The 23,707-nt window shown below is 36.6% G+C and overlaps 1 protein-coding gene across 1 annotated transcript in view; it reads left to right on the forward strand.

Annotated features, from left to right (window-relative positions):
- The window catches only part of LOC116463813 (centrosomal protein of 112 kDa), a gene marked incomplete at its 5' end in the record, with an annotated part of 357,755 nt that overhangs the window by 13,154 nt on the left and 320,894 nt on the right, over nucleotides 1-23,707 (forward strand). Inside the window, 3 exons of the mRNA XM_032147080.3 lie at nucleotides 14,507-14,593; nucleotides 17,624-17,723; nucleotides 21,439-21,557. Coding sequence (XP_032002971.2) covers nucleotides 14,507-14,593; nucleotides 17,624-17,723; nucleotides 21,439-21,557 — 306 coding nt within the window. The remainder of the gene's footprint in view (nucleotides 1-14,506; nucleotides 14,594-17,623; nucleotides 17,724-21,438; nucleotides 21,558-23,707) is intronic.

A 23,707-nucleotide genomic window follows, 5' to 3' on the forward strand; every position in this document is an offset into this window, starting at 1 on the left:
AAAATGGCTACTGATTTTTGTATGTTGATTTTGTATTCTGCAACTTTAGTGAATTCATTTATTAGTTCCAGCATTTTGGTGGAGTCTTTAAAAAAATTTTTTTTTACATACAAGATCATGTCGTCTGTAAATAGAGACCATTTCACTCGTTCCTTTCCAATTTGGATACAGTTTATTTATTTAGGAGACAGTCATGCTCTGTCGCTTAGGCTGGAGTACAGTGGTGCAATCTCAGCTCACTGCAGCCTACGTCTCATGGGTTCAAGCAGTTCTCATGCTTGAGCCTCCCCAGTAGCTGGCATTACAGGCATTTGCCACTGTGCCTACTATATATATATATATATATATATATATATATATATATATATATACACACACACACAGAAACATGACATGTGTGTTATTTATTTTAAAAATAAATAACACTTTTGGAAACTGTGAAACAAAATCCAAGAGTCTAATATACATGTAATTGGGGTTCCTATAGAAGCAAATAAGAATAGGGAAAGATTATTTAAAGAAATAATGGCCAAAAATTTCCCAAGTTTGATAAAACATAAAAATACTGACTGAGAGAACAAGATGCTGAATGAACTCTATGCAGGATAAATGCAAGAAAACAACACCTAGAAACATCACAAACTGCTGAAAAACAAAAACAAAAAGAAAAATCTTGGCTGGGCACGGTGGCTCACGCCTGTAATCCCAGCACTTTGGGAGGCCAAGGTGGGCAGATCACAAGGTCAGGAGTTCGAGGCCATCCTGGCCAACATGGTGAAACCCCGTCTCTACTAAAAATAAAAAATTAGCTGGGCGTGGTGGCACGTGCCTGTAGTCCCAGCTACTCAGGAGGCTGAGGCAGGAGAATTGCTTGAATCCAGGAGGCGGAGGTTGCAATGAGCCAAGATCATGCCACTGCATTCAAGCCTGGTGACAGGGTGAGGCTCTGTCTAAAAAAAAAAAGAAAAAGAAAAAAAAAAAGAAAAATCTTAAAAGCAGCCAGAGGAAAACAGGCATTACATTCAGAGAAACAACAGGCTCCCCAACAGAAACAATGGAAACCAGAGGACAAAGGAATAACATCTTAGAAGTGCTAAAAGAAAAATTCAGATGACTTAACTTATCACCAGTAGAACTGCACTAAAACAAATAGTAAAAGGTATTCTTAAAGATGAAAACTTAGAAACTCTGAAATGAAGGAAAGTACTAGAAATAGTATGTAAGCAGAGATACATAAAAGCCATTTTTATCTTCTCACAATTCCCCAAAACACAACTATTTAAAGATAATACAACAACCTTGAAAGTTAGGTTTCATAAGGTATTTAGAACTATGACAATAGCACAAGTAATTGTAGGGTTAAATTAGATTATACTGTTTTAAAGTTATTAGATTTATGAGGTGGAAATTAGAAAATGGGAAAAGTCCAGTGTAAGCGGCACAATATTGACACTAAAAACTGACTTTGATATGGTAAGGATGCATAATTTTAGCCCAAAAGCAACCAATAAAGAAAACATACAAAGGGAAAGTATAGCCAAGAAGTCAATAGAAAAATTAAAATAGAATAACAAAAAAATAACTAAAACTAAGGCAAGAAAGGAGCAACAGAGTAGTGAAAAATAAAAAAGGGGGTACCAGTGGAAACGGACACCAACAAGGTAGATTAAACCTAACCATATTGATCAGTAACTACATTAAATGGACTAAACACTCTAATTAAAAGAGACTGTTAAAAAATTAGCAATGGGATCTTGAATGGGAATATTATGGTGGATGGGAGGCATGAGGACTAGATTGCAGCTCCAACTCGGACAGACAGAGCAGCGTGCAGAGGCTTGCATCGTGAATTTTAGCTCCAGAAAGACTGCAAGAATGAACCAGGAATCCCGAGGGGAGCCCCAGATCCTCTGAAGGAAGATGACTGCTCCTGCATGACCCGGGAGACACCCAAATACTGTGAGTTCCCAAACTGCAGAAGTGGGAAAGGGAGACCCTCCACTCCCAAACACATTTCCCTCTGGGAAAACTCAAGGTCTCGTTTCCAGGAGACGCTTCCGACCTTACCCGAAGCTGGGTCAATTTAGAGGGCTGAGCGAAATACAGGGGTAGAAGAAGTAGTAGGAAAGGCCCTGGGAGCTCGCTGGGTCCCCAAGCAGGTCATTCCTTACTGGTACCACAGGGACCTTTCACGAGGGCAGCTAGAGGCATAGGGGGGAAATACCACAGAGAGAAGGAAGTCTCCAGCTGAACTTTATAACAATTTGAACTGGGCGAGAAGGCTCTGGGCCAGAACTCAGAGAAGGGTGCGGACCCAGTGTGCAGACTCCACGGGCGGGGTAAGAACCAAAGCCCTCTTCTTTTGCAGCTGGGAACTAGGTAGCCTGGGGCAAGTTCTCAAGCCCTGCTCACCCACTGCCTGGAAATAGACTCGGGGCTGCTAGGGGGACATGGTGGGGGTGAGACCAGCCCTGAAGACTGTGTGGGAGCCGGGGGAGAGCTGTGACTGCCAGCCTTCCCTCACTTCCCTGACAACCTGCATGACTCAGCAGAGGCAGCCATAATCCTCCTAGGTACACAACTCCATTGACCTGGGAACCTCACCCCTATCCCCCACAGCAGCTACAGTAAGAGCTGCCTAAGGAGAGTCTGAGCTCGGACATGACTAGCCCTGCCCCCACCTGCTGGCCCTTCCCTATTCACCCTGGTAGCTGAAGACAAAGGGCACATACTCTCGGGAGTTCTAGGGCCATGTCCACCACTGGTTCCTCTCCATAGTACCACAGCTGATGCTCTCTGGAAAGTGCCACCCTCTGGCAGGAGGCCAACCAGCACAAAAATAGAACTGTAAACCACTAAAGCTAAGAACCCTCACAGAGTCCATTTCACCCTCATGCCACCTCTACCAGAACAGGTGCTGGTATCCATGGCTGAGCAACTCATAGTTCACATCACAGGACTCTGTGCAGACAACCCCCAGTACCAGCCTGGAGCCAAGTAGACTCACTGGGTGGCTAGACCCAGAAGAGAGATAACCATCACTGCAGCTCGGCTCACAGGAAGCCACATCCGTAGGAAAAGGGGGAGAATACTACATCAAGGGAATACCCCGTGGGACAAAAGAATCTGAACAACAGCCTTCAGTCCTAGACTTTTCTCAGAGCCTACCCAAATGTGAAGGAATCGGAAAATCAACTCTGATAATATGACAAAACAAGGCTCTTTAACACCCCTCAAAAAATCACACTAGCTCACCAGCAATGGATCCAAACCAAGAAGAAATCCCTGATTTACCTGAAAAAGAATTCAGGAGGTTACTTATTAAGCCAATCAGGGAGGCTTCAGAGAAAGGTGAAGCCCAATGCAAGGAAATCCAAAAAATGATACAAGAAGTGAAGGGAGAAATATTTAAGGAAATAGATAGCATAAAGAAAAAACAATCAAAACTTCAGGAAACATTGGACACACTTAGAGAAATGCAAAATGCTCTGCAAAGTCTCAGCAATAGAATAGAATTAAATAAAAAGAAGAAAGAAATTCAGAGCTTGAAGACAAGTTATTCTAATTAACCTAATCCAACAAAGACAAAGAAAAAAGAATAAGAAAATATGAACAAAGGCTCCAAGAAGCCTGGGATTATGTTAAACAACCAAACCTAAGAATAATCCGTATTCCTGAGGAAGAAGAGAAATCTAAAAGTGTGGAAAACATATTTGGGGGAATAATCGAGGAAAACTTCCCTGGCCTTTCTAGAGACCTGGACGTCCAAATACAAGAAGCACAAAGAACACTTGGGAAATTAATCGCAAAAAGATCATCACCTAGGCACACTGTCATCAAGTTGTAGATTCTGGTTATTAGTCCATTGTCAAATGTATAGATTATGAAGATTTTCTCCCACTCTGTAGGTTGTCTGTTTACCCTGCTGACTGTTCCTTTTACTGTGCAAAAGCTCTTTAGTTTAATTAAGTCCCAACTATTTATCTTTGTTTTTGGGGTTCTTGGTCATGAAATCCTTGCCTAAGCCAATGTCTAGAAGGGGTTTTCCAATGCTATCTTCTAGAATTTTTATAGTTTCAGGTCTTACATTAAGTCCTTAATCCATCTTCATTGGTTTTCATATAAGGTGAGAGATGAGGCTCCAGTTTCATTCTCCTACATGTGGCTAGCCAATTATCACAGCACCATTTGTTGAAAAGGGTGGCCCTTTCCCCACTTTATTTTTTTGTTTGCTTTGTTGAAGATCAGTGGGCTGTAAGTATTTGGGTTTATTTCTGGGTCCTCTATTCTGCCCTATTCTGTGGTTTTGTATCTTTTTTTTTCTTTTCTTTCTTTTTTTTTTTTTTTGAGACGGAGTCTCACTCTGTTCCCATGCTGAAGTGCAGTGACACGATCTCAGCTCACTGCAACTCTGCATCCCCGGTTCAAGCGATTCTTCTGCCTCAGCCTCCCGAGTAGCTGGGACTATAGACATGTGCCACCATGCCCGGCTAATTTTTGTGTTTTTTAGTAAAGACGGGGTTTCATCAGATTGTCCATGATGGTCTTTAACTCCTGACCTCATGATCCACCTGCCTCAGCCTCCCAAAGTGCTGGGATTACACGTGTGAGCCACTGCGCTCGGGCAGTTCTACATCTTTTAAGTGGAGCATTTAGGCCATTTACATGCAATGTTAGTATTGAAATGTGAGGTACTGTTGCATTCATCATGCTCTTTGTTGCCTGCATACTTTGGGGTTTTTTTTGTTTTTTGTTTTTGTTTTTTAACTTGTATTTTTGTTTTACAGGTCCTGTGTGATTTATGCGTTAAAGAGATTCTGTTTTGATATGTTTCTAGGATTTGTTTCAAGATTTAGAGCTCCTTTTAGCAGTTCTTGTAGTGGTGGCTTGGTAGTGGCAAATTCTCTCAGCATTTGTTTGTCTGAAAAAGACTGTACCTGTCTTTCATATATGATGCTTAGTTACACTGGATACAAAATTCTTGGCTGATAATTGTTTTGTTTGAGAAGACTGAAGATAGGGCCCCAATCCCTTCTAGCTTGTAGGATTTCTGTTGAGACATATGAGGGGCCAACAAACATATGAAACATCACTAATCATCAGAGAAATGCAAATCAAAATCACAATGAGATGCAATTTCACACCAGTAAGAATGGCTATTACTAAAAGGACAAAAATAATAATAATACTTAACATACTGGCAAACTTGCTAAGAAAAAGGAATGCTGTGCAGGGCACAGTGGCTCATGCCTATAATCCCAACACTTTGGGAGGCTGAAGTGGGTGGATCACCTGAGGTCAGTAGTTAGAGACCAGCCTGATCAACATGGTAAAACCCCGTTTCTACTCTTGCATATGTATATCAGGATACACATATAAGGTTATTCATAGAATTATTATTTTTAAAGGCAAAAAATTAGAATAAAGTATCAAAAAAAGGCAAGAAATATGACATTCATTAAATAGAAAACAGTGCAAACAAACCTATTACAATTATATGGCACAACATGGATGAATGCCTCTGACATACTATTGAGCAAAAGAAGCAAGACATAAAAGAATATCAAAAGTTTAGTTCTCTTTGGACACAAACAAATGAAAAACATTCCATGCTCATGGATAGGAAGAATGAATATCATGAAAATGGCCATACTGCCCAAAGTAATTTATAGATTCAATGCTATCCCCATCAAGCCACCATTGACTTTTTTCACAGAATTAGAAAAAACTACTTTAAATTTCATATGGAACCAAAAAAGAGCCCGTATAGCCAAGACAATCCTAAGCAAAAAGAACAAAGCTGGTGGCATCGTGCTACCTGACTTCAAACTATACTACAAGGCTACATAACCAGAACAGCATGTTCCTGGTACCAAAACAGGTATATAGACCAATGGAACAGAACAGAGGCCTCAGAAATAACGCCACACATCTACAACCATCTGATCTTTGACAAACCCGAAAAAAACAAACAATGGGGAAGGGATTCCCTATTTAATAAATGGTGTTGGGAAAACTGGCTAGCCATATGTAGAAAAATGAAACTGGACCCCTTCCTTATACCTCATACAAAAATTAACTCAAGATGGAGTAAAGACTTAAACATAAGACCTAAAACCATAAAAACCCTAGAAGAAAACCCAGGCGATACCATTCAGGACATAGACATGGGCAAAGACTTCATGACTAAAACACCAAAAGCAATGGAAACAAAAGCCAAAATTGACAAATGGGATCTAATTAAACTAAAGAGCTTCTGCCCAGCAAAAGAAACAGTCGTCTGAGTGAACAGGCAACCTACAGAATGGCAGAAAATCTTTGCAATCTATCCATCTGACAAAGGGCTAATATCCAGAATCTACAAGGAACAATTTTACAAATTTACAAGAAAAAAAACCAACCCCATCAAAAAGTGGGCGAAGGATATAAACAGACACTTCTCAAAAGAAGACGTTTATACGGCCAACAAACATACAAAGAAAAGCTCATCATCACTGGTCATTAGAGAAATGCAAATCAAATCCACAAAGAGATAACACCTCACACCAGTTAGAAGGGCAATCATTAAAAAGTCAGGAAACAACAGATGCTGGGAGGATGTGGAGAAACAGGAATGCTTTTACACTGTTGGTGGGAATGTAAATTAGTTCAACCATTATGGAAGACAGTGTGGAGATTCCTCAAGGATCTAAAACCAGAAATACCATTTGACCCAGCATTCCCATTACTGGGTATATACCCAAAGGATTTCATTCTACTATAGAGACACGTGAACACATATGTTTATTGCAGCACTGTTCACAATGGCAAAGACTTAGAACCAACCCAAATGCCCATCAATGATAGACTGAATAAAGAAATGTGGCACACATACACCATGGAATACTATGCAGCCATAAAAAATGATAAGTTCGTGTCCTTTGCAGGGACATGGATGAAGCTAGAAACCATCATTCTCAGCAAAGTAACACAAGAACAGAAAACCAAACACTGCCTGTTCTTACTCATAAGTGGGAGTTGAACAATGAGAACACATGGACACAGGGAGAGGAACATCACACACTGGCGACTGTGAGGGGGTAGGGGGCTAGGGGAGGGATAGCATTAGGAGAAATACCTCATGTAGATGACAGGTCTATGGGTGCAGCAAATCACCATGGCAAGTGTATACCTATGTAACAAACCTGCACGTTCTGCACATGTATCCCAGAACTTAAAGTATAATAAAAGAAAAAAAATTAAAGAAAAAAAATAAATAAAAAGTTTAGTTTTCTTCATATAAAGTTCAAAATCTGGTAAAATAAAAATATTTCAATTTTCAAAGATGCAGGTATTAATGCTAAAATCAATATTAAAACAAATAGATGAAAATTATCGTCAGAAAAATCAGACGTGGTTACTTCTAGGAAAGATGGAAGAGAATATGATTACAAGTGGTCAGACAGCAGGCCTCTTAGGATATTGGCAATTATCTAATTCTTGCCTGGGTGGCATTTACAATGGCATTCCTTTGTACAATTATTTATCAAATTATATGACATTATGCATATCTGAATGCTATGTTTCATAAGAAATCTATACTTGTTCTCTCATTATGTCAATAACTGTGGCTTTCTTTATCCTGGAGTTATTTAAATTATATATTTGACTAGCAGACTCACAGACAAAAAAAAAAAAAAAAAAAGGCCTAATTCCAAGCGCAGTGGCTCACGCCTGTAATCACAGCACTCTGGGAGGCCGAAGCAGGCGGATCACAAGGTCAGGAGTTCAAGACCAGCCTGGCCAACATGGTGAAACCCTGTCTCTACTAAAAATACAAAAATTAGCCGGGCATGGTGGCCCGCATCTGTAGTCCCAGCTACATGGGAGGCTGAGGCAAGAGAATCACTTGAACCCAGCAGATGGAGGTTGTGGTGAGCCGAGATTGCGCCACTGCATTCCAGCCTTGGTGACAGAGCAAGACTCCATCTCGGGGAAAAAAAAAAAAGCAAAAAAAAAAATAAAGGCCTACTTGGCATTACATGTAATAAAGAAGCAACATCTCTTTTTAGGCAATAGATGGAAACATTCAATATGGGTGAAAAGAAAGGTCAAAGGAAATTTTTTTTTCTTTTTTTTTTTTTTTTTGAGATGGAGTCTCACTCTGTCACCCAGGCTGGAGTGCAGTGGCGCGATCTCGGCTCACTGCAAGCTTCGCCTCCCGGGTTCACGCCATTCTCCTGCCTCAGCCTCTCTGAGTAGCTGGGACTACAGGCGCCCGCCACCACGCCCGGCTAATTTTTTTTGTATTTTTAGTAGAGACGGGGTTTCACCGTGGTCTCGATCTCCTGACCTCGTGATCCGCCCGCCTCGGCCTCCCAAAGTGCTGGGATTATAAGCGTGAGGGAAATTTTCTATTTCACAAAAAGAGTAATTTTTTACTCCGGTTTCTCTTCAGATTGTATAAATCTTTCACCTTTTACCAAAGGAGCAATTTCTACCATCTGTTCTCTGAAAATTGACCTCTTCTTGTTGTGTTGTCTCTTCTTTCATTTTCAGTGAGAGCATTTTTCCAAATGTCATAATGTCAAGAAGCCTTTTTTCAGATTACTAAAGAAAGAAAGAAAGACAGACCCATTGCTTGATGATGCTCACTGTCACACAATTCTGTGATGTGGATATCAGAGAAAATGTGTTAGCAATTACAAAGGCAAGCAAGTCCAAGTATGTTTGTGAGTGATGGGCTAAAGTTAAAATAAAGGATCACTGTCACTGAACATATGTTTTCCCATAACATATGAGAAATATGCCCAAAATAAATTGAAAATTTTTAAGAACATCTTAAAATATTTAATATGTGGGTCAGGTGCGGTGGCTCATGCCTGTAATCCTAGCACTTTGGGAGGCAGAGGCAGTGGATCACCTTAGGTCAGGAGTTCGAGACCAGCCTGGTCAACATGGCAAAACCCTGTCTCTACTAAAAATACAAAAATTAGCCAGACATGATGGCATGTGCCTGTAATCCCAGCTACTTCAGAGGCTGAGGAACCAGAATCACTTGAATCCAGGAGACAGAGGTTGCAGTAAGCTGAGACCGCACCATTGTACTCCAGCCTGGGTGACAGAGCGAGACTCTGTCTCAAAAAAAAAAAAAAAATTTTTATATGTGTATCTGTAGCCACCAAAACAAACCACTATAATTCTTTAACTCCAATAAAAGTAGATATTAATAGTAATATTAAATAATATTAGTAAATTAGATTAAATAATTGCCTTAATTCAATTAGTAATTTTACATATGTTACTCATGTTAACATCAAAGGTATCTTCTGAACAATTACGAATTTAAAATGGAAGTTGTATTTTATTAAACAGCTCCATTTCTAAAGGCTAGTTAAATATTTTAAGACTCGCTAAAACTTCAACAAAATTAAATACTTTAATAAATCCTTCATGACTGATATGGTTTGGCTGTGTCCTCACCCAAATATCATCTTGAATTGTAGCTACCATCATTCCCATGTGTTGTGGGAGGGACCCAGTGAGAGGTAATTGAATCATGGGGAAGGATTTTCCTCATGATGTTCTCATGATAGTGAATAAGTCTCATGAGATCTGATGCTTTTATAAAGGGCAGTTTCCCTGCACTTGCTCTCTTGCCTGTCGTCATGTAAGATGTGCTTTTGCTCCCTTTTTGCCTTCCACCATGATTGTGAGGCCTCCCAGCCATACAGAACTGTGAGTCCATTAAACTACTTTTTCGTTATAAATTACCCAGTCTTGGATATGTCTTTATTAGCAGCATGAGAACGGACTAATACAATGACACAGATGAACTCTATAATCTGTAAAAAATTGGTATCAATTAATTATCTCCAGACTTACTGGACCCTTCAATATAAGTATTTCAAACTCCCAAATTTTTATTTTATACCATTAAAAACTGACTAATGAGGTCAGGTGCGGTGGCTCATGCCTGTAATCCTAGCACTTTGGGAGGCCAAGGTGGGCAGATTGCCTGAGCTCAGGAGTTCGAAACCAGCCTGGGCAACATGGTGAAACTCCGTCACTACTAAAAATACAAAAAAATTAGCCGGGCGTGGCAATGAGCGCCTGTAGTCCCAGCTACTCGGGAGGCTGAGGCAGGAAAATTGCTTGAACCTGGGAGGCAGAGGTTTTATTTTTCTGTTTAAATTAGGGTGATTCTATTATTTTAAAAATCAATTCTTCAATCGTTTTTTCTCTCAGATAATTTCTGTTGTTCTGTTATCAAATTTACACACTCCTTTATCTGCTCTCTCTAATCCGTTAAGCTCATCTAGTGAATTTTTGTTCCTTTGAATTATTGCACTTTTCAATTCTGGAATTTTCATTTGTTTCCTTTTTATAATTTCCATTTATCTGCTGAGATCCCCTATCTGTTCTTTCATTAAAATAATATTTTTCTTTAATTTTTGAATATGTTTTCCTTTAGTTCTTTGAAGGTATTTTTATGAACTTCTTTAAACTGTGGTGTGCTGAAGTAGAGTCATCTTGGGCCTTATTAACTTCTTTTATTTATTTATATTGATTTTGCCTAAGGATAAAATTTTCTTTTCTTTTTTATTTTTTTGGTGCATCTTTATTACTTTCTAGATAAAGGACCTTGTGGTTGATACCTTATAGGGACTCTGGATTCTGTTATTTTTCTCCATAGAATATTTTTTTTGTTGTTGTTCTTATAGGCTGTTCAATTACTAGTTAATCACCTTTAAGTTGTGTAGACTTGGTTTTTACATTCTGTTAAGGCAAATACATAGAAAGCCAAAGATATTATCCAACACCATGGGACCTGTGTTACAATCTATCTTTCTGAGGCTTGCTTTCAGTCCTTGTAGGTAGGTTTAGAGTAGTCCTAAGGTGTGGCCTTTATGTTGTTTCAGCTGAATTCCCAGGTATTTGCAAGTTGTTAGGAAGCTGTCTCCACCTGGCTGGGCAGGTCTTTGGTGCCTCCCAGCACTTTAACCTGTAGCAGCTGTTACATTTTCTACTTTGTAGCAGTAATATTTTGTTATCCACCCAGGGTGCCCACATCCCAGCCATCAGCCTGTGGTTGAGGAGTGACAGGGAAATCTTTTGGGAAGCTTATACCTCTTTAGTGCCCCGCATTTAAGATTCTTTAACTGCCCAGAACTCTGACCTCTGCCTTCTCAGCTCAGTAGGCCTGTGGTGCTCTACATGGACTCCAGTTGTTGTACCCAGGCGGAAAGTTGGGAGTATCGTGGTCTTCAATTCATGAGGATCACAGTACTGCTTGCCTGTTGTCCAGTACTTGAGAATGGTTATCTCATATATTTTATCCCATTGTATGGTTAACAGTGGAAGGTTAGTGTGGTACTCTACTTCATTATAGCCTGAAGTAGATCTGCAAGCCTAATTTTTCCATCTTAAATTTGAAATTGATAATGTATATTCTGATGTCAGAAAAAGAAAAATGTTTTTTGAAGTTAGGCTTCCTTGGAGGTCAAACTAATTAGAAATGTTTTTCAATTTCAGTCTATATAGATGAACACATAGGTACATATCTATATTTACATCTACATCTATATCTAAATCTGTATCCTTATACTGTCTTTATATACCATAGTAGCAAGATTGTTTCTCTATTCTAATCCTGGTGTTTCATCAGGAATCATGCCCTAGTTGTACATAATACATCCAGGATTCCTACTCTAGAGTACAGGGTGGAAATATAGAGCTATTCTGTAGCATCAAGGTAAGAGTTTCCAGAGATGAGATACTCTTAACTTTTTAAAAGGATGGCAGTGGAGAGACTTTCTTTGTAATATTACCCTTAGAGAAACTTGGTGCTCACTGTATTAACCAAGTTGCTGAGCTGTACATTGGAGATATTGGGACAAACTAGCCTCCTTCTAATATGATGCAATGAAAAAGGACACAGTATCACTTTAGTGTCATTCTTGCCAAAATCTCATAAACCTAGTCATGAGGAAACATCAGACAAATCCTAATGGAGACACATTTAATAACGGTCTGTACTCTTAAAAAATGTCAAGGTCACTAAACACAAAGAAAGGCTGTTCCAGATTAAAGGAGAAATAAATAGTTGATGTGACAACTAAAAGCAATGCGTGATTCTGGGTTGGATCCTGGATTATGAAAAATAATAGCTATAAATGACATTACTGTGATAATTTGTAAACTTGAGTATAAACTGTGCAGTAGATAATATCATTGTGTTAATATTACATTTCCTCAATTTTATAACACCACTTTGGTTATCAAAGACAGTGTTCTTGTTTTAAGGAAATATATATTGAAGTTTTTAGGGATAAAGAGACATGATGCTTCTAATTTACAAATATTTGAGGAAGTAATATGTGTGTATTTATATATATGTAGAGGTAGATATAGACATAAAATGACAAAGCATATAGGGCAAAATATAAAAAATTGGTAAATCTGGGTAAAGGGTATATGGGAGTTCCTTGTGCTATTATTGCAACTTTTCTGTAAGTTTAATATTATGCCAAGGCAAAAAGTTATAACCAGAAGAATAGAATTTAGATAAATATCTTTGGTTGTAAGAACAGGGATCCATCAAGCTATGTAAAATAAAAAGACACACAAAAATCCTTTTGAGTTCAGCTAACCCTAGTGTCATTGAGATCGTTGGAGCCTGAGTTTGCTTCCCTTGTATTTCAGATGCTATGTGATTTCTAATCTTTATTTGTGTATTTGCTCTACTTTTTTCTATATACTGGATTCTCCTGCTTTCTCTTGGTTGCTGCACTTTAGAACTTGGATTTGCTCCCCAAAATAGCTAACTTGGTGTGTTCAGATTCTTGAGAGAGAATCTGAATGATTGTTTGCTAGCTAATGGATTGCTTAAGCATATCTCAGGTATTTATTCCTAACTTGGTCAATACATAATAAGGTGGGGCCGGTGAGAGGTGTTGTGTTGGGGTTATGGTAGCACACTCGATGGTATTTAGGGCTTACCGTCAGAAGCTGAGGGTATGATAAGTTCTCTAGAAGGTGTTATGGAAAGATCTGGCAATGAATCATGTCTCTTAGACCTGGCCAGCTTTGTCATACTGTTTTTTGGCTTTAGTTCCCTTTTAATAGACCCCAAAAATGCTTCTATGAAGGATCTTTACATGGAATTAGATTGTCTAGCCTCCTTTCTGCAAAAACGATGAAGAAATATTGTGTGATTTAGAGGCAAGGGAATTGAATTTTTTTTTTTTTTTGCATAGTAAATGGTTAACTGTCTCTTTCTCCACCATTGATAACATTTAAGTCATGAATTTGTATTGTGTTAACTTTTGTTTGTGAAATATAAAATCTCAGTTTGATATGTTAATATGATATGTTTATCTTGCTAAATTTATATTATTTTGTATTTGAAACAGTAATTGAAAATATAAAGTGTATTTCAAAAATTTTCAAGAAAATATTTTGAAGGTACATTAATAATATTAAAATTTTTTTCCTAAATGTGGTTGGTTGATATTTTTGCATACTTACTTTGTGCCACACATTGTCCTGGGTATGGTCAGTTAAATTATTTTATTGAATATAATTTTCACAATCCACTGAGGTAAGAATACTTTTCCTTAATTAGCAGGAGAGGAACTAGAGTGTCAAAGGGTCACTTGCTTAAAGTCACAACAATGCATATATGGTGGAATTAGAGTTGGAAAAGAGTTCTGCCATACTCCAATGTATAATACTTACTCTCTTAAATTGTGAGGAATCATGTGGACAAATACTTTCACATTTGAGATAATCAATTTTATGTTGCTCTTCTTGAAACCTGTCACTACTGCTCTTTTAATTCTGGGATACACTTCTTATATTAACAAGATTGGTTACATTTTTGGCTTTGCTCAGAGCACCGTTGCATGTGGTGTTGGTTTGGAGAGGATAGAAGTTAAGGAATGCTTGGAAGGAGATAAAGTCACTCCCTTGAGGGAGCAGGGGTCTATGATTCTGGGAGAGAGAACTGGAAAACTGTCGAAAGATACGCACTTATCAGTAATTTGCCATTTTTATGGATATTCATTCTCAAGTCGTATTTACATATGTAGGTTAATTAGAGTATTTTAAAATGAGCAAGTAGATCAAAGAAAAAAAATAAAAGGTTGGAAGAGACTTACTGAAATGAAAAATAATGAAGAGTAAAATACTGTGTGGATTTAAATGTAAAAGCAAAATATCACTTTAAAATGCCTTTTTCTTTTGTGCGGGAGAGAATGGGGAGAGTAGTGAATCTGTACTTAGTATTGTCAGTTTTGCCTACCCGGTGAAATTTATTTGAAAGACTTTTAATTAGTTTGAAATTAATTAGAGGACTGAAATAAACATATTGGTATATGTAATGTGATTGCTAGAATCTGTGACTACAAGGTAAAGGTGGAAAATGATAACTGTCTTTTTTATAGGGAATTATTTTAGTTTAATTGTGTATTTTTTGCCAAAGGGAAAGTAAATTAATAATACCTTTGAAATATTTTTCTTGAAGTTGGACATGAAAACAAAAATCATGGAAGCTAAATTTCATGAAGAAAAGCTTAAACTGCAACAGAAACATGATGCTGATGTTCAGAAGGTAGGATATATATCTCTTGTTTTAATTATATTGAATACTAAAAATATTCTAGGTCTTATGATGATCCATCCAGTTATCCATCCATCCATCCATCCATCCATCCATCCATCCATCCATCCATCCATCCACTTATTTATTTACTTTATGACATTCTGTTATAAGTGGAATATGCTAAACTAATATCCCAGCAAAAGTTGATTTTTTAACTTTATTAGCTAAACGTGTTTATTTAAAACCTTGTATTTACATTACCTTTTAGTTCTTCTTTAACTGTTACATTTAGGCTGACCTTCTTATAGTCTTTTATCTGCATTCTGTCATTACCTTTCATGAAAGTTGAAATAAGACATCAATGGCAAATACTAGAATTTGTTTTATTCTAATATTCTTTTGGTTTTCTGGTAATTAAATTTCGTTTTTAATTTAAAAAGGAACTCTTGGACTTGTATGCATTTTAATGCTAGCACTGACAATAAAGGCTTGTTTTTCAAGTAGCTCATTGGGATTGATGCTTTCTAATCATTCAGCCTGTATTTTCAAATAAAACTTACTTTTTTTTCTTAGCTGGCACAGCAAAAATCATTAATTATGGTTATCCTACATGGGATTTGAGTTGTGACTATATTTTAGTAATGATTAAAACATTTGGTGATAATAATGTATGTATGTGTTTTTTTGAAATACATGGAGGTTGATCCAAACGGAAACTTTGCATTTACTGTTTCAAAACTAAGCCTATGATTCTGCTTCCCAAAACTGAGTACTAGAGACAGAGGCAGGTAGTTGCAGTAATTACAGCATCAGGATTATGTATCCAAGCTTTCTTAAAAGCTTAATATACATATATAAATATTTAGTAAAGTACGTATTTGGCTCATCCTTCAAAGCAATAAGGAGGAAACCACTGATTGGATATTAGAGAAAAAAAACTGAACTCTCTTTTTCCAATTTCCTCTCACCCATTCAGATATTACAGGCAAATTTTTTTTGCTCTTACTAGAGTTTTACTTTAGTTTAAATTGTTTAGATAATAGTTCTCCCTATACGTATGTTAGAGAGTCAATAATATAATTTCAATATAACATGTACAATTGAAATAGAGTCTATTGATGTATAAGATAAATGAATATGAAAGTTTATTTGGAAAAATTATGGTGATGGAATTTGAAATAGGTTTCTTGGTATGTCTGTTACAAAGATTTATTCAAAGTAAAATATTTAATAATTCTTTCCAGAAATTTCTCTTTAAAATAAATCCTGAAATTTATTTGCAGAAGACAGTGCAACTAGTTTGAAGTGCCATGTAAAATATAAATAAAATTCTTAACTTTATGCTAGATTTGAAAAGTATATTCATCAGTTTATTGCTTGTCTGGCATTTTCTAAGCATCAGGAATTGGCGAGGTGTAAAATTTAGAGTGTTTTACCTATTAGTATACATTCTTTTTCTTTTTTGCTTCTTTATGGCTATTATTATCTGGAGATGGGCTCTTGCTGTGTTTCCCAAGCTGGAGGAAGACAGTGGCTATTCACAGGCATGATCATGGCTCACTTCAGCCTTGAATTCTTGGGCTCAAGTGATTTGTAAGCCTCCTGAGTAGCTGAGTATAGGCATGTGCTACTGTGCCCCGTTCTTTTTTGTTGTTCTTGTTAAGCTGACTTTTGGGTGTATGAGAAATATACCCCAACCATAAGAAAAGTAGATATTCCTTTTTCTCCTTGATTAGCATTTTCTCTTACTTGCTATCTTTTTTACATTTTGGTTATTTCTGTAGTTTTTGTGAGTATAGATGTATTTTGAAGTATAAAATTACAAATTTTATTAAATGATTACATTTAAAACTTCTGACACAATATAAATTAACAATAGATTTTAATGCAATTTTTGACATATTTTGAGCTGATTTTTCTGATTCACAGTAGCAGAGCTAGATATAAAGGAGGCCGATTACATGTCATCTCCTCATGTATCTGGGAATTCTTTTACTGTGCACTAGGAGGATAGAAGGGTGCTTCTGGGTGGATCCAGGAACATGCCCAGTTGAAGAATGTTCTATCCCAGTGCAATGTGATGAATTATACTCTCCCAACCTGGCAAGTTTCTGAGGGCTTCTCTCTGCCACTTTATGACAGCTTAATTTCTGAATTACATTTTAGGGAATCACCTAAATTATTATTTATACTGTCCTTAAAAATTATTATATGGAAATGTCAAACAAATAACATATTTCTTTCAGATAATCAATTATTCTTGTATATTTAATAATTTTCTTAATGCACTATAATATAATTTTTACAGTTTGGGGGAAAACCATTTATGAGATTAGCTGAGATAGACTTACAAAAATATTACGCTCATTGAAAAGTTATATGATTGGTTCTTTACGAGTTTCTATTAATGTATACCTGCTGATTCACCATTCACTTATTATCTGCTGGAATTTGCTAGCAGATAAACAACAGTAGATATCATAAGTATAAGAAAAATATGTGAAGAGAAACATTAGACACATACAGTTTCACCTATTTTTATGCTATCTGAGAAAAAGAATCCCTAACTCCCTTTCAGGACAAAACACTTCTACCTAATTTACAAAACACTGACATTTGAGAATCAATTTAAAAAGTCACTTAAATCACTACAATGCCAATTTGCAGCAATATTCACTAGTCAAAAGGAGGAAAATCTCACAATTTCAGGCAACTTGGAAGCTTCCAAGTGTGGCAGATCATATAGATTCTACCTCCTAGCTGCTGCAAGAGTAAAATGTGAACTTCTGACTAGGCTAGAATTATTAACATGGACATGCACAAAAACACACGCATCTAACTGAAACAGCAGACAGTAAAGCCATGGATAAGAGGTACTACTTTATGTGTGTGTGTGTGTATATAATTTCACAGTGTAGTCATATTTGCTACAATCACTTTTTCTGTTTATGTTTTAGAATTAAATATATCAGGGTTCAAAAAAAGTGTCCTATATGTAAAGTAATACAATATACTGAAACGTTGTAAATTTATTTGCAGATTTTAGAAAGAAAGAATAATGAAATAGAAGAACTGAAAACTTTATACAGGAGTAAACAACATGAAACTGAAGAGACTATTAGAAAGCTTGAAAAGAAAGGTGATGTTGTGTTGTTACATACATCTTTTAATAACATTCCGTTTTATTTTAGTGATGTGGAGAATAAAATTTGATTTCTGACCTTTTATAGTATGAGATAGGAATATTTATGTGGGCTTTCATCAATGGATAAGTTTATATAGGCTTCCATATGAAGGGGCAAAAACTGTGTTTGTGTGTGTGTGTGTCTGTGTGTGTGTTTGTGCAGTGACAGTGATGGGGTAGTAGTAGTGGTTGGTTTAGATACGGAGTTGGAAGAGTATGTTGCTTTCACTCCCTCTTCTTAACTCTAGCCTCATTGGGATACAGCTGCCATAGAGTATTGAGGGCAGTCATAGAATTAGGACTTACTGGCTTTCATGAGGAAGTCAAAGGAAATTATTCTTCTTTATCTAGTAAAATTCATTACATTAAGTATCTACTTTTATGTCTGATAGTATATGCTGGTATTGTGATTGACAGAAAAAAATTAAAAAGTATTTCCTATTTGCACTTTTATTAAGAAGGAAAAGAAAGCATGTAATCAAGTATTAAGTTGACTATGGACAGATGGAAAGTCCGGCATGAGGAGGTAACCGCTTGAGCTAACTCTGACCCTAATTGACTATGATTATGGGTTGAAACATCTACAATCAATAGGTGGTCATGAGAGAGAGTATTGAAAATATTGTTTCGGGAAAGGAACTTTTGTAAAATTTTGTGAAGTTTTAAAGTCTTGGTTAGTTGGAGAGAAGAGCTGCAGGTACTAGGATGGGAATGCTGAAATAGGTAAGTTTTAGGAAGGGTACTTCTCAACTACTTAGCTAGAGTGGATACCCCATGCATTAAGAGATAGATTTTAGGCCGGGCGTGGTGGTTCACGCCTGTAATCCCAGCACTTTGGGAGGCCGAGGTGGGCGGATCACGAGGTCAGGAGATCGAGACCATCCTGGCTAACACAGTGAAACCTTGTCTCTACTAAAAATACAAAAAATTAGTCAGGCATGGTGGTGGGCACCTGTAGTCCCAGCTACTCAGGAGGCTGAGGCAGGAGAATGGCGTGAACCCGGGAAGTGGAGCTTGCAGTGAGCCAAGATCGCGCCACTGCACTCCAGCCTGGGCGACAGAGTGAGACTCCGTCTCAAAAAAAAAAAAAAAGAGAGATTTTAAAATATTAAGATAGTTGACTTGGGGCTACATTAAGTATGACCTTGAATTTTAGATTTAGAAGCTTGAACTTTGTCCTGTAGATGCTGAATGTAAAGAGCCAGGGAAGGATTTTGAGATGTGAGTTTTAGGACCTCATGTTTTGGGAGGAGTAGCCTGGTAATGGAGGGTGTGTTGAATAGAGTAGGCCAATTCCAAGTCTGTTAGACAGAGGCAGAATGGAGTGAGGGAGAGAGCATTCTACTTGCTAGAAAACATAGGCTCTAATCCCAGCTCTGTTACCAGTGTCCGACATATGATATCAAGTCGTCTCTGGGCCTTGGTTTCTCATTATAAAATGGTGAGATCAGAATAAATAATATATAGAGTCCCTGCCAACTCAGAGATGTTCTGCTTCTGTGCTGCTGTAATTTTGCATGTTAAGGTGAGAAGGATTTCTGAATGATGGCACTGGCAGTAGTTAGAATGGAACCGAAGAAGAAATTTTGAAGAGTGAATCATGATTTAGTGAATGAGAAGATCTAGGCAATGAATAAGAGAAAAGGAGAAGGGAAGGTTTTCATTTAGGATTTTCTGTATGGAACTTAATGGCTCTTCCCCAAATCACCAAACCTGAGTGTATCTGAGTGAATGATAATGGCTTTGACAAGTTAGGGCAGCAATTACATAGATAAATTAACCAATTAAATAAGTATTTTTAGATTCATTTCCATCCTTAAATGTTGGTAAAAGCAATTATAAATTCGTTTAGGTTTTTTCTCCAAATATTATCAGTGTCTAGAAGAATATTTTAAATTTATTTCCAGGTTTTCTTCTTTACCCTGATTCAAAATAGGCAATTCAAACATGCCTAAGATTTAAAAATGACGAGGTTTTAAAAATAATGTTTCTAAAAGCATTTGGAATTGCAATCAGATTTTAGTTTAATTTTGGAAGTGTAAAGTGAAATACATTGTAGATGGTAAAGACTCACATTAGGTTAACTTGGATTCATCTCCTCTTCTTATTTGTTGCATAGTTGAGGTATAAGAGTGAAAACAATTTTTAGGGAAATGTTTACAAAAATGTTGCTGTCTCGAAGTAAATGAATAAAAACATATTTAGTAAGCTATGATAATATTATATTCAATTAAAATAGAGCTGAATTTATTTTACTATCCAGAAGACATGAATATATTAAACACATTTTCACTTAAATCAGTGACTGTTTAAATAATTTTAGTAAAGAAGATAGAAACATAAATGATTTATAAGGCAAATATTTTATATAATTTAAAACCTATTTCATTTTAGTAACATAAACTTCAAAAATGATTTAAAAGTATCTAGCAGCAACAATATATTGAAATGAGGGGTTCCTTTATTCATTCAGTACGCATCTTTTTGAGCACTTGCCTGTGTGGCACTGTTATGCCCTGTGGATAAAAAGTTGAAATCTCTTTCTCCTCTGTGAACATAGTCTCATTAAAGAGGAAACAGGCAAGTAAATCACTATAATGCTAGTAAGTGATTTAATTGAGAAATACTCGAGGTTTCATGGGAATAAAGAGGAATTTCTTTCTGTCCCTGCAAGGGGAGAAATCTGGTTGTGTGAATCATGATTTAGTGATTATTTATGACTGGTTCATAAAGAAGGTGTGATTTTTGAGTTGAGAGTCTAAGGATGAGTAGGAGTTTTTCAATAAGGGAGGGAAGGGCATTCTAGGTAGATAGACGATCATATTTAGGTAGTGATATAAGGTAGAATATGAACTCACCTATCTGCAGATAGGTCGGTGTGTTTATAATACTGGTTGAAAACATGCAAGTGGGAAGAGATATGGCGCACTTGCCATATGGAAGTGGGCACTGCCATATGGAAGAGGAACTGTTGTCCATGTCAGAAGCTTTGACCTATATTTATCTTTTAGATGAGGAGAGCTGTAGAATGTTTGTGAGCCTGGGTGTAACTACCAGATTTGTACCAGTGAAAGGCCTCTTTTTTAATTTAAATTTTTAAAATTTCAGTAGCTTTTAGGATACAAGTGGTTTTGGTTACATGGATTCATTGTACAGTGGTGAAGTCTGAGACTTTAGTATACCCATCACCCAAGTAGTGTACGTTGTATCCAATATGTAGTTTTTAGCCCACACCCCCTTTTCCACCCAATGCTTCTGAATCTCCAAAGCCTATTATATACCATTCTGTATTCCTTTGCATACCCAAAGCTCAGCTTCCACTTATAAGCGAAAACATATGGTATTTGGTTTTCCATTCCTGAGTTACTTCACTTAGAATAATGGTGAAAGGTTTCCTCAAAGCAACAGAGGACTCCTTGGAGGGGAATGATGCTTGAGGCCAATACACTGTTAAAATTGTCTAGGGAGCCAGTAATGATGAATTTAACCAAGGCTGTCTGTGGTGGTACAAATAGAGAAAAACAGCAAGGAATAAAAGATATTTTAGAAGAAAGCATTGAGAAGACTTGGTGAAAAATTGAGTTACCTACTAACTGGTGCACTAAATTTTATATCATCAAACTCTATGTACCTAGAATTGGTTTAACTATGTTTTCAAAATTTTTGACAGCTTGGACACTGTTACGTGACTATGAAGTTATCAGCAAGACTAAAGAAGACCAGACTGCAGAGCTAAAAAAGATGTGTGAACAAAGTATGGAATCTCTAAATAATAACTGGGAAAAAAAGGTAAGCTACATAAAATACTAATGGAAAACATAAAAGTTTATGCTTCCAAGTAACATATTTAATTATAAAAGTAATAGATTTCACAGAATATACAGAAAAGTATAAAAAATAACTAAAATTCCGGGCTGTTTAGAAATAGCTACTGTTCATGTTTTGGTATATTTTCTTCTGGAAGTCTGTGGTCTATAAAATAGTTTTCATTTAGAAAATATTCTTTGGACTAGCTCTTGAATTTAATTAATGTTCTGGATTTCTTATCAGCCAACAGATTTTAAACAAAATTAGTTAACTAGCACTAAAACAATTTTTGGAAATTAAGCCATTTTAATTTTGTATTTGGGCCATTGGAGCATTTCTTTCCTGAAATTTTAGATAATACAATATGGACTAGAATTTATTGTATAAACTTATTTTATTTTTAATTGACATGTAATGATTTTACATATTTTTAGAGTACAGTGTGATATTTCAATACATAGATACATTATATACTGATAAAATCGAGTAATTAGCATTTCTATAACCTCAAACATTTATCAGTTCTTTTTGGTGAGGACATTCAAATTCCTCTCTTCAAACTTTTTGAAATATATAATACATTATTATAAACTATAATCACTCTACTGTGCATTAGAAAACCATAATTTTTTTCTCCTATATTATTGTATTAGTTCGTTTTCATACTGTGATAAAGAACTGCCTGAGACTGGGTAGTTTATAAAGGAAAGAGCTTTAATTGACTCACGGTTCAGCATGGCTGGGGAGGCCTCAGGAAACTTACAGTCATGGTAGAAGGTGAAGGGGAAGCAAGCCACCTTCTTCACAAGGCGGCAAGGAGAATGAACACAGGAGGAACTACCACACACTTATAAAACCATCGGATCTCATGAGAACTCACTCACTATCATGAGAACAGCTTGGGGGAACTGACCCCATGATTCAGTTACTTCCACCTGGTCTCTCCTTTGACACATAGGGATTATGGGGATTACAATTCAAGATGAGATTTTGGGTGGGGACACAGCCAAACCCTATCAATAACTGTAACATTATACCTGCTTTTTAACTTCTCTCTGTCCCCTTTCCTCCCTCTCCTCCCCTGCTTCTTGTAATCGCTATCTGTTCTCTACTTCTATGAGCTCAACTTTTAAAATTCCATGAGTGTGATTATGTATTTGTTTTTCTGTTTCCAGTTTATTCCACTGAACACAATGTCCTTCTAAGTTTGTCCATGTTGTTGCAAATGGCAGGATTTCATTCTTTGTTATGGCTGAATAGTATTCCAGTGTGTGTGTGTGTGTGTGTGTGTGGGTGTGTGTGTATGTATGGGTGTGCGTATCTATCACATTTTCTTTATCCATTCATCCTTTGATGGGCACTTACATTGATTTCATATCTTGACTATTGTGAATAATGCTGCAGTAAACGTGGGAATGCAGATATCTCCGACATACTGATTTTATTTTCTTCAGATATATATCTAGTAGGGGGATTGTTGGATCATATGGTAGTTCTATTTTTAATTTTTTGAGGAACCACATTGTTTTCCCTAATGGCTCTACTAATTTGTATTCCCTCTAGCAGTATATAAGGATTCTCTTTTCTCTATATCCTCACCAACACTTCCTATCTTTTGACTTTTTAATAATAATCATTCTAACTACAGTTAGATGATATCACATTGTAAATTTGGTTTGCCTCTCCCTAATGATTAGTGAGGTTTAGCATTTTTCATATACCTTTTGGCCATTTCTGTGTCTTCTTTTGAGAAATGTCTATTTAGGTCCTTGGCCTAAATAAGTCATTAGGTTATTTTTTAATCTTCAGAATATTTGTTTTTTTGCTGTTGAGTTGTTTGAGTTTCTTATATATTTTGGATATAAACCCCATATCAGATGTATAGTTTGCAAATGTATTTTCCCATTCTGTAGGTTGCCTTTTCACTCTATTGATTTTTTTTTCCATGCAGAAGCTTTTTAGTTTGATGTAATCCCATTTGTCTTTTTTTTTTTCTTGCTTTTGTTGCCTGTGCTTTTGAGGTCCTGTACAGAAATTGTTGCCTAGATTTATGTCATGGAGCTTTTCCTCTATGTTTTCTCTTAGTAGTTCCCTAGTTTTAGTTCTTCCATTTAAGTCTTTAATTCATTTTG

Source organism: Hylobates moloch, unplaced genomic scaffold (assembly GCF_009828535.3).
Source record: "Hylobates moloch isolate HMO894 unplaced genomic scaffold, HMol_V3 SCAFFOLD_68, whole genome shotgun sequence".
In the NCBI taxonomy this organism is placed as follows: Eukaryota; Metazoa; Chordata; class Mammalia; order Primates; family Hylobatidae; genus Hylobates; species Hylobates moloch.